Below are 14,447 nucleotides of genomic sequence, written 5' to 3' on the forward strand. Positions count from 1 at the left end.
CAGAACGAACGACTCATGCCGTGCGTCTCTCCATCTCTCCATCAGTCCATCAGTTAGGTGCCTGGCCAAAAACACTTTTTATTTGCAGCTATTAGCCCCTATTAAAATATGCTAAACACCTTTGCACATTTTCCGAATTTTGGCATGTTTTTCGCATGAAAAGCCAGAAGATTAGGTGCCAGAAAAGCATGCGGGTAATGCAATTCTCACGAAGACTGCAAATACGAGTAGGGCTTGGAGCATTTTAGCACTTTTGCTGTGGTATTTTGTGGTATTTCCCGTAGAACTAAATGAGTTCAGCTTTTCGTTTAGTAGTTTCTTATATTATTTCTGTATTTTTTTCTCTATTACGAACTCTGTTCCACAAAGATTAATTCTATATTCCCCATTTTCGGCATAAAGAATTTACGTTGAGATTCGCTAGATGGAAATTCCACTGTATATATATGTTTCTATATCGTAAGCTCTTGAAGTTGTAAACTGGGATATTTGATCTATTTCTCAAAGTATTTTCTAGTATTTTGCAGTATATATTGTATTTTCTGCTCAACTAGATAGATAATGATGGCCGCTAGAAATACTATAAGAATCAAGACAGGATGAATAAAAATCCAAAACTAACAAAACAATTTATTTAATTCAATGATAAATCTGAGACAACTTTAAATCAGTACTTAGTGCTCATTGCGGTGGGCATTTAGTATTTTAAATATATTTTTCCAACATTATAAAAGGCCCTTTACTCCTTTCTGCTAACGATCCACTAACAATACTTAAAAAAAACAGGCCAGGATGAATAAAATCCACTTTCCTAGCCGTAGTTTAAATTAAAGCGAATAGAAAATTAATTTAATTCACCTTCAAGTCAGTATTTTGTACTCATTTGGCATTTTTTTTTATTTTTTTTTTTTTTATTAAGCGTTGAATCCGTACATTGCATATATCGTATCTAAACAACCCAGGTAAATAGTATTAAGGAGACCAAACCTATTGCTTTATGCAAGAGGACTTATAATTTATTTTGCATTTGAATTAATCTTTTCCCCCATCTAAAATGGGATGGCCATGGATTACTTGGCATGGATTTTCCTCTACCGCAATTAAAATACTTAGCCTCGTTTGAGGGATTATTTAAAGGGATTAACAATGCATTTAGCATTTGCCAAAGAACCTATGAATAACCCAACAGGCCTTGGGTTTATAAATATCAATTCAAATTGATAAATGCACATGTGAACGGAGAATCGATTAGTGTGTCAGACGTCAAGAAATAGTGTTGTGTTTGGTAACCTCACCAAAGACAAACTTGTGGCATCCACATGTACTTCATGTGGCATGTACCGCACTCTCCGCCTGCCGTTCCTCTTCGTGGGGCGAGTAATGCAATGAACATGAGTTTTAACTTGTCGTTTGTTGCACTGTCACTCCTGCCCATATTGACAGCGGGGAGAGTCCTTCTCTATTTAGGAATATGCCTCTTCCTCTCTGTCTCTCTCTGCTCTTCCTCTGTGAGGCCAAGTTTTTGCCTTGTTTTGGAATTTTCCGACTGCTTTTCGGATTGTTAGGCGCCCCAATAGTTCCCTGTAGACCCTGTGATCCTGTCTCTCGCTCTGAGTCGTGCTCTGTTCTGCTCTGCTCTGTTCTGTTCTGAATGTGGGCCAACTTTTTGAAACTGTGCCAACTTTTGGCTTGTTTTTGCTGATAACTTCATCATCGTCAGGACGTCCTCTCGTCATTCTCATTCAAGTGGAACCCAAGCCGAGCAAAAACACAACAACAACAAAAACACACACACACACAAGAAAACAAGAAAACAGAAACCGAGACAACAACGAAACAAAGAAAATGAAAACTCGTTGGGCAAATGTTTTGTCATGATTTTTCCTCTACTCCTTGGCCTTTATGGACTCGTCTGTCTGTCAATGAAAAGACCTGCTCTGCTGCAATTCGATTGTCGTTCGAGTATGCACATCACTTGGCCCAGATTATCGAACAGAAGAGTCCTGAAGTCCACATGGACTTCATGGGAGGATGGCAGGATGGCAGGATGAGCGCTCTGATCCGATGCGATGCCATGGCTAATGGGTTTTTGTTTTGCACATTTTGGAGCCTTTGAGTAATTAAATTTATGGATGCATAAAATTTCAACCTGTTCGCTGGCTCGCTCTCGCTCTCTCGCTGGCTCTCTCTGGCCTGTTCAAATGTTTGACTTTTTTGACCACGTCCCCCGTCTGTGGGTCCGTGTGTGTGTGAGCCCTCCTGTCGGTCGGTTTGGTCATTCAATGAGCTTACATTTGCCTGTTTGCTGGCTGCCTGCTGCCCGCCTGGCTGCCTGCTTTGCTGGCTATTAATTTCGAGTGGTTCGAGTGCTGGTTCCGGACTCACATTCGGGACGGGACCCATGTGTACACATGTTTGGGCTTGTAAAAATGTCATGTTAATTTGTGGACTGTGCGACCGAAATGGAGCACCGCAGAGAGAGACAGCGAGAGAGAGAGAGCATGCAAATAAATGTCTCGCACATGCCACCCATCCGGAAAAGAGACAGCAATAACACCCACGCATTTGGTCAGCCAGCGAGCGAGAGCGGAAGAGCGGAAGAGCGGGAGAGGGCATGGATTTGGAGACGGGGCTTTTTTTGCAGATTTATGAGTGAATCTGATAAGTGCTGCCAATAAATTTTCGGACAACAATTTACAATGTTCATTCCATGTTCCCTGTGCGTTTTCTTTGCATTTCGTTCAGCGACTCGACATGGAAATGGGGCTGGCCTTACTGGCCCTGCCACTTGTGAGGGGGGGGTGTGGGCAATGTATTTTGGGCTATTTTATGGCCATTTACTGAAGAACTCGTGCAGATCTGGTACCCCCTGAGGCCTTAAGGATCTAGTGCTGCTTTTTGGGCGACGATGAAAGATTAAAGACTCAAAAAATAACTCGCTTTGAAAGGAAAAGGCAGTAAAAGGCTTATATTTCCATCAGCAAATTTCGCTAGATGGCAATACTTTTTTTTGGGTGTAGATCAAGCGACAACAGAGAATATATATCATCTTTCAGAGTTTATACACATTAAAACCGATATAAATGTAAATGTTTAATATATATAAAAGATAATATAATATAATATATATTATAAATCCATGATTAGTAGTTGGAAAGCCGCTGCTTTCACGATATACAGTTTAAGCAGCACTAAACCCTCCTCAAAGATTTTTCTGGTTCTTTATGAAGCCGAAAATCAATGAATTTTACCTTGATTCTGTAAATCGACCATGATGCCCGGAAAGCATACACAGCCTTTACCTTTATAAGACTCACACTCCACACCCCAATCTACTGTCTCCAGCTTTATCCATTTTGTAATCTCTCTAATTATTCAATTGAAGAATTGCACTCAAGGACTCACCGCAAAGGATTGCCGCAACTGTTCGCCAAATGAACAATTCTTCATGTGCAACATAATCACACAAGTCCTGCGGCAGAAGCAACGAAAGCAGCAGCAGCAACAAAATTTCAACAATGGCATAAAGCCACAGAGAAATCAGTGAATTATACAACATTTAAGCAAACATAAGAGCACGAGGAAGGAGTGCGAGTGCGAGTTCTTGTCGAATGTAGAGAGATGTATAGAAATCCGAGCAGAATTAAGTTAGGACCATGCCCTGCCCCTGCCCCTGCCCCCCCGTCAAAAAACACAATGACGATGACTCCGATTCCGACTCCGACTCCAGCGAGAAGCAGAAGTTGGCCAAAAACTTTACACATCTGTAGATGTGTGTGTGGAGGGGTAGCAGGGGCAGCAGGGGGGGCGGCGGAAGAAAGGAACTATCGCAGCAGAAGTGAAATAAAGTTGAATGTAAGCAAACAAGTTGAACCAACAAACCAAGTCTCTAATTGTATTTGTGTGCTCGTGTGTGCGTGTGCGTGTGCGTGTGCTCGTGTGTGCGTGGGCGTGTGTGTGCAGGCGCCGAGGGCGTGGCATTGTGTTTTATGCGGCCAAACGGAACGCACCACTTTTGGGTACACTTCGGACTGCTGAAGAGAGCAGGCTGTGGAAAATATGATGAAGCCAAGCAAAACGGAAGAATTGAGAGACGAGACTCCTTGAGACCCAGCACAGGGCCAGGACCACCACCAGGACGCGTTTCCGATTGCTAGTCCAATGTCCAACAAGACGTGAAATGCAACTTTTTCGGAACAACGCTCGAGCACAAAAGGAGCACCAGAGAAGCACCAGAGAAGCAGCAGAGGAGCGCCAGAGGAGCCGCCTCCCCATGGAGCTTACAAAAAGCCGAGCAAATGTACAAAAGACAAACAAGGAGTGCAGTGCCGAAAGGATAAACAAGATATGTAAACTACAATGCGAATCCGCACGAATCCCGTACATCCTTGCCACAGAAACCGGTCACGGCACTCACTTGCTGGCAAACTGCAGCCCAAATTTGTGGTACACTGCACGCTGGCACTGCTCCGGAATCCTGGGCTGGATCCCCCGATGGCGAAGATGTTGCATTCACAAAAGCAGGAGACGATGAAAGCACTCCACAATACACAAAACAAGAGCGATTGATGGGACAGAGAGTGTTCCGACTTGAATATATCCTCGAATGCTCGAAGGACTTCTCTCTTCTGTCAGCCCTGGATAGCATATAACCCGTGTACTCCTGCACAACTCCAGGGTATTTCAAATGACGGAAATATGGCAACAGTTTGCCATTATGTGCTGCTGCAAGGTATTGAGAGAGAGACGAAGAGAGTGAGCCGCTGGCACAATCGAAGGAGAAAGAAAGGACACGAGTACATTTGTTTATGCGCTCCGGCAAGATGTAAGATTCAGACCCCACCAGAACCGCCTCCCCAGTAGGCAAGCGTTGAAATGGAACAAATGAACCAAGTCGAGAATTGCCAACTGCACACTGGAGTCGAAGGGAGCAGCAGCCACAGTGCCACAGCAACAACAACAACGAGATGGTTCCCATCCAAACAAATGATGCCACAAGAAAAGTTAAACTTGTAAATTCAAATTTCACATTTGTCTGGAATTCGCAATTACACTTCGGCAACAACAATGAAATATGTCCGCATGCTGTACGGTACACCTGCCCCGAGCGGGGGCATGAATAACCCCCACCCCACCTCCATTTCATGGCTCATTGTTTGGCCTGGCAAATGGAGCATTGAGGGAGAGAGGGGGGCAGTTAAAGAGGGCCTCCTATAGCATATTGTAATAATCCAAATGAAATTAAATGTACCGTAAACATTTCGAGTTACGAGCGAGCCAGACACAGAGAGAAATTCGGCAGCTTGGAGGAGCCCACAGGAGAAGGACGGGGAGGAGCAGCAGGGGGTAGAGCTTCTGGCATGCCCCACACTAGGAGGATGAAAGCAGAAGCCCCTTCAGGAGGCAACAAAGCAGCAACAGCAGCAGGTGCAGGCCTTGCCCCAAAACAGCGAGACAATAACATTTTCGGAATTCGTATCCGAAACCAAATGCACGGCTGGCGAATGCACGGCGGAATGGCGGAATGGCGGCCAGCGGTAGATGGTTGTTGCATTCTAATGGGGGCAAAATTGCTGGCATAATGGTGCACGCTGCAAGAACATACTTTGGTGGAATTAGGCAAACATCGAAGGAGGGTGTGGGTGTGGGTGGGGTTTCCTTTGCTGGGATTGGCAGGCATTCCATTAATGGAACATCGGCTGTTGAAGCTGCTTTAAAAGGAATACCCTTTGGAGGCATAATTCTGAAATGCTGGTCTACTGCTCCACCAAGAGCATCCTCAGCGAGCCACAAACATTACCGCATCGTAAATCATCAATAACTATATTTCAATCAGTTCGTGTGGATCCCCCACAGACACGAGGCCAAGCTATTCAATTGATAGCCGCTCGATGGTAAAGGACCATTAAATTAGCAAAAGAAATAAAGCGAACAACGAATGCGATCGATCGACTTAAGTAAAAGCCGGCCGGCCGACAAAATTGCACATTTTACAAGTTTACGAACCACTAAGGAGAGCCACAGCCACAGCCAGAGGCTCCCCCTCTTCAGAAGGAGATGCAGGCGGAGGTGGAGGTGGTGTACACCTTTTGGGGAATTTATTTCTAAAACAACTCTATCGCGATCATCGGGCGACGGCAAAGCGGCCCATAAAGCCCACGATTTATTGGCCAAGTCGGCAACAATTTGACAAGCAAATTGCTATAATTTCTGGACATTCCCCAGGCTCTGTTTGTGTGGACATGTAACCAGTCGTGGAGCATGGGGCATGGAGCATGGACCAGTGCATTTCTTCGCGCTTTTATCTGTGGAAATTTATGTAGGCGATAAAGCCCCAACGACTACTGGAGCCAGGACAGGCCCCAAGGCTGTTCTGTGGCTGCCATCTAATTGCTGGCCATTGCCATGGACCCTGGCTTCCCCCGGAAGGATCGCAATCGTCCGTTAAATTGCCATAATTTCGTTAGCTTTACGAGCTGCCAGGGAATCATCTCCCTCTCCCTTTGCCGCACAAAACAGATCTATTTCGCATTAGGCTTAAACACTGTCTCTTGCCCACCGATCCATCCGTAATACTTGCATATATTTGGCGATCATTGCGGTTCGGTTATTAAATCGCCATTAATCGCCGGTGTGGTCCACGGAATCAGAGATCATTAAACCAGAAAGATCATAAATCCCCCAGAAAGAACGCAAACAAAAAATGGCAATCATCATTAAAAAATGCAAAGAGAGCATAAAAAATCAGTAGAGAAACGAGAAAAAGGCACCGGCAAAGCGAAAGAGGGATGGGTAAAGAAGGGTAGAGAAATAACAAAGGGGGAGGGGAAGCCACGCAGCGATAAGCAAATGTTCCGTTCTCCTTTTCTCCTACACATCCATCGCTCTCTTTTACTCCTTCACATCATCTCCCTCTTCTTGTCACTGCCCTTTTCGACGAGTCATAAAGACACTGGGACGAAAAAGTCGGCCGACAGGTCTGTCGTAAAAATTAAAAGAAAATCACAATTTTCTGGTCTCAATTTTGATGGCAAATTTTGAGCTAATTGTTGCTTTTTTTGTCCATGTTTCGTCGGAAGGGGGTGCCTGTGGGGGGAGGGGTACCCGTTTTGATGGCACTTGGAATGTCGTTAATCCCGAAAAGCCAATTTAATGGTTCATGGAACTGAATCAGGCCGAATGTTGATCTGATTCATAAATTTTAGGTTAGACGCGGAACCAGAAGTAGGAGGGAAAACAAGAACGATGAGTAGTAGAAAGAGAAGTAGCAGTAGAAAGAGAAGTAGTAGAGATGTAGAAGTAGAAAGAGACGCAGAAGTAGTTGAGGAGGGGAGCCTGGCTGGCCATGCTGAAATTTTACAAGGTGGTCCACAAACTCTCTTTTCGGTTCTTATTTTACTCAGCACTACTCTCATATTTTGTGTGAGAGAGAGAGAGAGAGAGAGAAGAAGCGTTAAACAAGCCCCGAAAAGGCCACGCTTTTTCACACTAAGAACCAGTGTCGAAAGTATCGATAGTATCTCTTTTCGCACTCTTTTCGGATCTTATTTTGAGCTCTCTCTCATTAAACATGGCCTCAAAGTGCTCTCCCTAGTGCTGAGCGTAACATAAGCCCCGAAAGTGAGGTTTGCGGGCCACCTTGCATAATTTCAGCTTTCCCACACTAAAAATCAGTATCGATAGTATCGAAAGTATCGATGCACTATACACGATACATGCTTCCCAGCCGGTGGCCAGCGGGTGTTTGGCAACACTGTGAATGTGAAGCTCTCTGAAAAAGTTTTTCTGGTGAAAATTGTTCGATTTCTGCGAAAAAAAAAACATGGACGAGGCTAAGGGAGATAAAAGTATGCGCTTTCTATCGGTAAGTGGGAACAGGCGTATGCCCTCGAGCATGAATAGAATCTAACAACTGTGCCGCCCCCGAAGCTGAACATCAAAGACTGTCTCGGCTGCAGCGATGTGAGCGTGTCGTTCCCCCCATCGAACAGTGTGCACGTGCTGCTGTACAAGCTGATGGGGCAGGAGCAGGAGCAGGCCCGCGGCAATATGGCCGTGACGCCAGTGGCACAGGCCATACAGCTGCTGTGCACTCGGACCTTTCCGGACGCCGAGAGCTTGGAGCGGCTGCCGCTGCTGGAGGTGGGACGCGGCAGCGTTTCCCTGCGCTTCCAGGTGTTGCAGCCCGAACCCTCGCAAGAGGACAGCGACAGCGACTTGGACCTGGAGCCGTCCACATCGGCGCAGGCAGAAGTGCGTCTCGAGGAGCGGAAGAAACGCCGCGAGGCTGCACGTAATCGCAAGAAAATCTTCGTAGTCAAAAAGGAGGTGATGGTCGAGCGGCGATTCGACGATCCCCAGAGTCTGGACTGGGTCACCTATACGGAGAACGGTGGCGAGATCCTTAAATGGCAGCTGGACGAGTTCCACGCTCAGTTCTTCGAGGATCCCCAGTACTCGTCCATCCATCTGTGGGATCTGCAGCACAAGTGCGCCGGCAATTGGCTGCAGATCATCCGGGCGGACAGCAATGGCTACAAAAACTTTCAGTGGGTCTCGAAACGACTAAAATCATTTACTTTTAGGGGCTTGCTACATTTGAGATTCATTCCAGGACCCCGGGCAATCCGTTTGAGATCTTTGCCAAGCTCTTCGTTCGCAAGAAGCTGGATGAGGAGGATTTGGTGTGCAAATTGGCCGAATCCTGTATTACCGTCAACGAGGCCGTACTCCGCTCGGAGCGTCAGTTCGTGATGCAGGTGTTCAACCATGTGCGCCGCATATTCGAGTACATCACCATGAAGCAGTACACGGTGTGGTTCCTGGTGCCCGGCGCCCAGGGCCCTCAAAGTCTGACCGAAGAGGTATATGCGACCTCTCTGTTTTCCACATGTTTTTCATTGCGTTTTCCTCCGGCAGGATCTCGACTTCGATTTGCGTAATGTGCGCACTTCCATCCGTATTGCTGGCGACAACAGGAACATCTTCTGGTGCCAGTCCGATCACAATGTCCACAACTTGCTGATGGTCTCCTTCCAGCTGGCCCTGAGCAGCATTGCCAAGCAATCGGTGCTGATTATCAGCCATTTGGATAAGGTTTGCACTGTGCGCCTTTGAGTCTACGTTTCTCTTGATACCCCCCCCCCCGTCCTGTATCTTATAGATAGCTGATTTCGTGACCTGGCAGTTTATCACGGCCTCCTACATGAACGACATCTATGCCCGTGGATCCACAGATTCGGTAAGATCCCCAGCAGTCGCCCATTCCCGACTTTGGTTTCCTTTAATCTACATTCTGTTACAGAAATGGGTCTGCATGCGCTACTTGCAACGCATCGTCGAAATGGCCCAGGCCAACTGCATCATTGTCCTCATCGAGTATCCCAGCTTCCTGAGCGTTCTCTCCGACGAGCGGCATGTGATCAAGTGTGAGAAGCAGCCAGACAAGGAATCCTGGGACGTTAAAGTTGGGTCCGCCGAATCGTCCGAGTCCCGCTTGGAAATCTTTAAGACTGCCATCAATTTGGAGCTAGGCAGTGTCGCGCCCGCCACCCCTCAAGAATAAGGCATCTATCAAGCGCACATCCAATTTTAGTTTTACAAATATTTCCTTTGCTCCTCCATTGTTCCATTGCTCGTTTTGTAATTACGCAGCCGCCGCCGCCGCTGCCGCTCACGGAACAACAACAAGAGCTCCATTCTTCAGCTCCATTTCAATTAGGGTTTTGCTGGCTGTCAGTTTGAATGCCACACAGCCAGCAAGCCATCACCATCACCATTCTCATCCTCATCCATATCCCTGCCACCACAACAGCAGCAGCAACTGCAACTACAACTACAATGGCTGTCAGTCAAAGGCACGCGTCATTTGCTGGCGAAATGCATTTTACGTAAACCTAAAAGCATTTTAAGCCAAACCCCAACGCCCACCGCTATCGACCCAGTTAGAAGACAGGGACCACGGCCTGGAGATGCATTTGGAAGGAGCGACTGTCTGTCTATCTGTCTGGCTGACTTGACTGATTGGCGGTTGTTGGGGTAACTTTTCAACGCAAGAACATATCCGAATGTGCTACAGAAGATATTTTCATAAAATAGTTAACATTGTTAGTGCCTTTTAGGCGAAGCCGAAGGAAACAGAACACTTTTTTTTTTGTAGAATCAAAGATATTCAAGATTTGGCATTCAATAAGTGCCTTGGTGGGGCCAAATCTTACATATATAACATATTCTATTCATTCAAAAATAATATCAGAGAACAACAAGGGATAGATCCCATTTATTTGGAAAAAATACACACATTTTTTTTTTTGGTTGTGTCAAGATGAATTGAAAAAAAATATAAAAAAATACAATATTGAATTGATAACAAAATAAAGCGAGCGAGGGAAATAATCATTACAAAATTGGAATCTCAAATCAAATTTATTTCTCAAAGAAAAAAAAAAATTGGAAAAAATTCTTTCTTTACAAATACATTTTTTTGTTTATATCCAAATAAAATTAATCCACAAAAATTATGGAAAAATATCAGAAAGAAAATCCACTGTTAAGTAACTGAAATAATCTTTAAAAATTCGAGTCTAAAATTAAATCAATGTGCCAAGAGTTTAAGCCACAAAGAAAAATAATAATAACCACAAATAATATAATAATAGAACAACAACAACAAGAATGAATAAATGTGAGATTATGGGAAACAAGTCTCTATGTTAATTTTTATTTTTTTATATATCCAATTAAAATTGATCCACAAAAATTATGGAAAAATATCTGAGAGAAAATTCACTGATAATTAATTGAAAAATAAAGCGAATGAAACAAATAATCATTTCAAAATTCGAATATCAAGTAAAATCAATGTTCTAAGAATTTATTCCACAAAGAAAAAGCGAGAAAAACAAATATCAGAGAATAACAAGAAGAGTGAAATAATGTGAGATTATGAGAAACAATTCTTTATAGATAAACATTTTTATTTTTTGTATGTCAATATAAAATTGATATCTGAACACAAATCTACTTATAATTAATTGAATAAAGAATGAATGCGAGATTATTGGAAAAAAATTCGTTTGTTGTATATCAATACAAATTTGATTTTAAAAAAATGTAAGCAAAAATAAAGCGTATGATTAAATAATCATTAAATAATTCGACTCTCAAATGAGTTTATTTTTATTTTCCACTTTAGGGATAGGTTTATTTTTGATAATACATACATATTGTTTGCTATTACTTTTGGAACAACTTATACCAGTCAACAGTCAGAAAAATTATGATGATTTAAAAAAAAAAGAAAATGCGTGTTATTAATGTTGAAGAATTTGGAGAGGGATATTATTTGGTTCAATTATCTGTTCAGGTTTCTACGGTAGAGGTCCTCTTAGATCATCCTGTTGGGCAAGTCGACTGGGTGGGTATCTTGTTCTTGCAAGACGTCTCTCAAATGTTATGCTAACGGAAAAGTAAGTTAATTTTTAGCTAGTTTTAATTTAACACATTTAACGCACACACTTTTGGCGCTACCTTTTGATAGAGAAATTAGTTTCTCTTTAGCCTGCGGCTCCACGGCTGATGCAGTTTATGCAATTTATTAGTGGGGAAACTGTGGCCGCAGGGTCAAGCGGGCAGCTGGTCGTCTACGCGGATGATCATACGAGTAAATATGTGCAGAAAATGCATTAGCCTCGGGGCGACACCGATGCCGTCTAGACAGGTTTCAGCCACACGATGCGTGCCACATTTCGCACCCCGGCCAGGAGATCGCATGCCACGGCACTCAGGCAAATGACAGGCGCCCACCACCCCCCCAAAAGAGCCACTGTCATCTGTTAATTGCGCAAGGAAATACGTACGTGTAAATGTTGTGAATATTATTTTGGGTAGTCTCTAATGGAAGAGCCTAATGGAGGTTAATATATTGAGTAAGTACTTTTCGATGAGTAGAACACCTGCGTGTGTGGCTCTGTAGGGTATCTTACAGTCCGAAGGTTCACTTGTCTCCCATGCTGCTCCCAAGAGCAGCAGAGAGTGAAAACCAAGTGTAAAAGATGTCTAATGAAAAATGAAGTGCAGAAGCGAGAAATGTTATATTTCACATGAACTGAAAATTGGTTTCTGTCGTGAACTGTCTTTCGATCGAACAGTCAAAGGCAGGAAAAACTCAAATAAATGCAAATTTTACTGGTAAATGAAAAGCCAAAAGACTCTATGAAGTATAGAGACTCTTATTTGTATAATTATAAATTAATTGGCCGTCCGGGACGCCTGCTAGTCCCCTTTTTGTGGCCATTATCGGCGTTTATAGTTATCCAAAAGTCGACTACGGCAGCGGACATATTGGGCCATCTTTTTACCGACCTTTGACCCTATCACCCCTCCCCCTTAACACATTCGCGGTGGCCGCTCTGGCATAAAAGCGCAACAACAACAAAAAGCAACGAGTATTTAAAACTCGTTTCAAGTAAATATTTAAACAGTTTATTATGTTGGGTGGGGGGGGGGGGGGGGGGGGGCCCTGGGGTTCCTGCCACACACACAAACAGGGACACACATGTGGGCGTGGCATGCTGCACCCGCACTGGTGCCCCAAACCGCGCCTCGTGTTCGCTGGTTTTGTAAAATGGCGCGTGCAAAAATGTGCTTCCAAAAGGAAATTTAAATTTGAATTAATTATGAAGCCCCGCCTGGATTCAGGCTCCCGCCTGTCCTGCGTCCTGCATCCTGGCAGCTCTTGCAATTTGTTGTTGTCATTGTGGTTCTGCGGGTGTCTATGGATACACACACACACACAGAGAGCAGGTCCTGTGGGGTCCCTGGTTGCGGGGGCGTGCGAGCGTGTGTTTGCCTTGATGTGGCATTTGTTGCATTTACCAAATAACAAACAACAGCACTTAGCCGCCCCCTCGATGAGGTAGAGGGGTGGACCCTTAGTGGGTCAAAGTTCCGCCTGAATTTGTGCTGAAATGTTTTTCAATAATTATTTAGCCCAAAAAACAAGGGAATTAACGATCGAAGTGTCGGAAAATATAAAAATTAGCAAGAAATAAAGAACCAGTGAATCCATCATTCAAGAAATTCCATTTGTAAGGCAACACATATTAACCCTAACCAACCCCATATTAGCCCTTACCGATATTAACCCTAACCGATCCCGATATTATACTGCGATAGGTTTTATGCGATATTATTCTGCGATATGATACTGGGATAAGTTTTACGCGATATTATTCTGCGATATGATACTGCGATAAGTCTGAGGCGATGATTTCGACGATCGACAAGAAAAGAGAAAAGACGTGACTAAAAAACTAAACGAAGAGTGGCGCCACACATTCAAAGTTCTTCCGAGAAGCACTCCAGGAATCTCAAAAACATTTCCGATCTGAAATTATTTCCCATATGATGGGGGAGTTGGGCGAGGTGGGCGGTGGGCGGTACAGGTGAAATCATCCATTCAAGTGTCATTAATTAGTCGGGGGTGAAGCCACACCAGAAACAACAATCGATGGTGTCCGCAGGACAAACAACAGTATCCACTAGATGAAGCTCAAATTGATGGGACTAGAGGCGGGGTGTGTAGGTGGAGTAGCGGAGAGTTTCAGCATTTGTGTTTAATTACAAAATATTCCAAAGCGAAGGGGGGATGTACATTCCATGGAAATTGATTGGTTCGGAGCCTATAGCTTGCAGCGAGAGAAGGGAGAGAGGGGTGGGGGGAGGGGGGGATGCAGAATTGGCGGATTCACCCCCACGTCAGTGCCAATGATCCAGTGCAATGGACAGAGGCCGTTGACGTTGCTAACCCAATTAAACTGTCGCCCGGCCACACCAGACGACGAGAGAGATGCCTCATCCGTACGCGTCCCAACCCCGCCCCCTCCGCACTCTTCCGTGGGTGCTTATTCACCCCCCCCCCTTCAGCCTACTGATTGAAGAAGCAACTGTTTGACCAGGGCTCTGTTCCCTCTCTCTCTCTCCCTCCCACTGTTCGGTTCCGTCCGGTTCTTTGGTCTGGCACTTTGCCCAAATAAACCGCAAACCGCCCACCCCGTTTTTCACGCGGCTTCAATAGCAATTTGGTGAAATTCCTTTTTAATTTCAACCGCAGTTCCGCCTCCAACACCAACCGCTTGCGCCATTGAATTTTGAGCCTAGAGATGGCACCGTGATGGACGGAATGGAAAGGATTGGGCCTAGAGATGGCAAATTTGATGGCTGCGGTCTGTTGAAGAACAAGTAAGATATTTTGGGGAATATTATATCATTATTTTACTCACAATTATTGTCTGGGGAATACGAGTGTGTGTATGGATTGCACTGTGAAGAAAACTCACCTGAAATTAGAAAGAAAATATTAGCACAGGTAAGACCTTATTTAATTAAAAGCATTTAAAGTCTACGATCTATGGGAATATTCTTAAACATTTCACTTTAAAAAGGTT

General features: G+C 44.4%; 1 protein-coding gene across 1 annotated transcript; it reads left to right on the forward strand.

Moving 5' to 3' along the window:
* The first annotated feature begins 7,816 nt into the window (after positions 1-7,816).
* Positions 7,817-10,285, forward strand: LOC6590441 (protein ORD). The gene is made up of 6 exons (XM_002015832.2): positions 7,817-7,864; positions 7,930-8,549; positions 8,615-8,864; positions 8,920-9,096; positions 9,164-9,241; positions 9,305-10,285. The coding sequence occupies exons 1-6, from the start codon at positions 7,823-7,825 to the stop codon at positions 9,563-9,565; spliced, it is 1,428 nt and encodes a 475-aa protein (XP_002015868.1). The 5' UTR covers positions 7,817-7,822; the 3' UTR covers positions 9,566-10,285.
* The last annotated feature ends 4,162 nt before the right edge of the window (positions 10,286-14,447 follow it).

This window comes from Drosophila persimilis, unplaced genomic scaffold (genome assembly GCF_003286085.1).
Source record: "Drosophila persimilis strain 14011-0111.01,24,50 unplaced genomic scaffold, DperRS2 tig00000002-arrow-pilon, whole genome shotgun sequence".
NCBI classification, from domain to species: Eukaryota; Metazoa; Arthropoda; class Insecta; order Diptera; family Drosophilidae; genus Drosophila; species Drosophila persimilis.

Excerpts from the sequence above, each read along its gene's own strand:
- LOC6590441 (XM_002015832.2), top strand. The coding sequence starts at position 7,823 with ATGGACGAGGCTAAGGGAGATAAAAGTATGCGCTTTCTATCG. Across the intron at positions 8,865-8,919 it reads CTCAAAGTCTGACCGAAGAG|GATCTCGACTTCGATTTGCG; the intron begins GTATATGCGACC and ends TTCCTCCGGCAG. Across the intron at positions 9,097-9,163 it reads TTATCAGCCATTTGGATAAG|ATAGCTGATTTCGTGACCTG; the intron begins GTTTGCACTGTG and ends TGTATCTTATAG.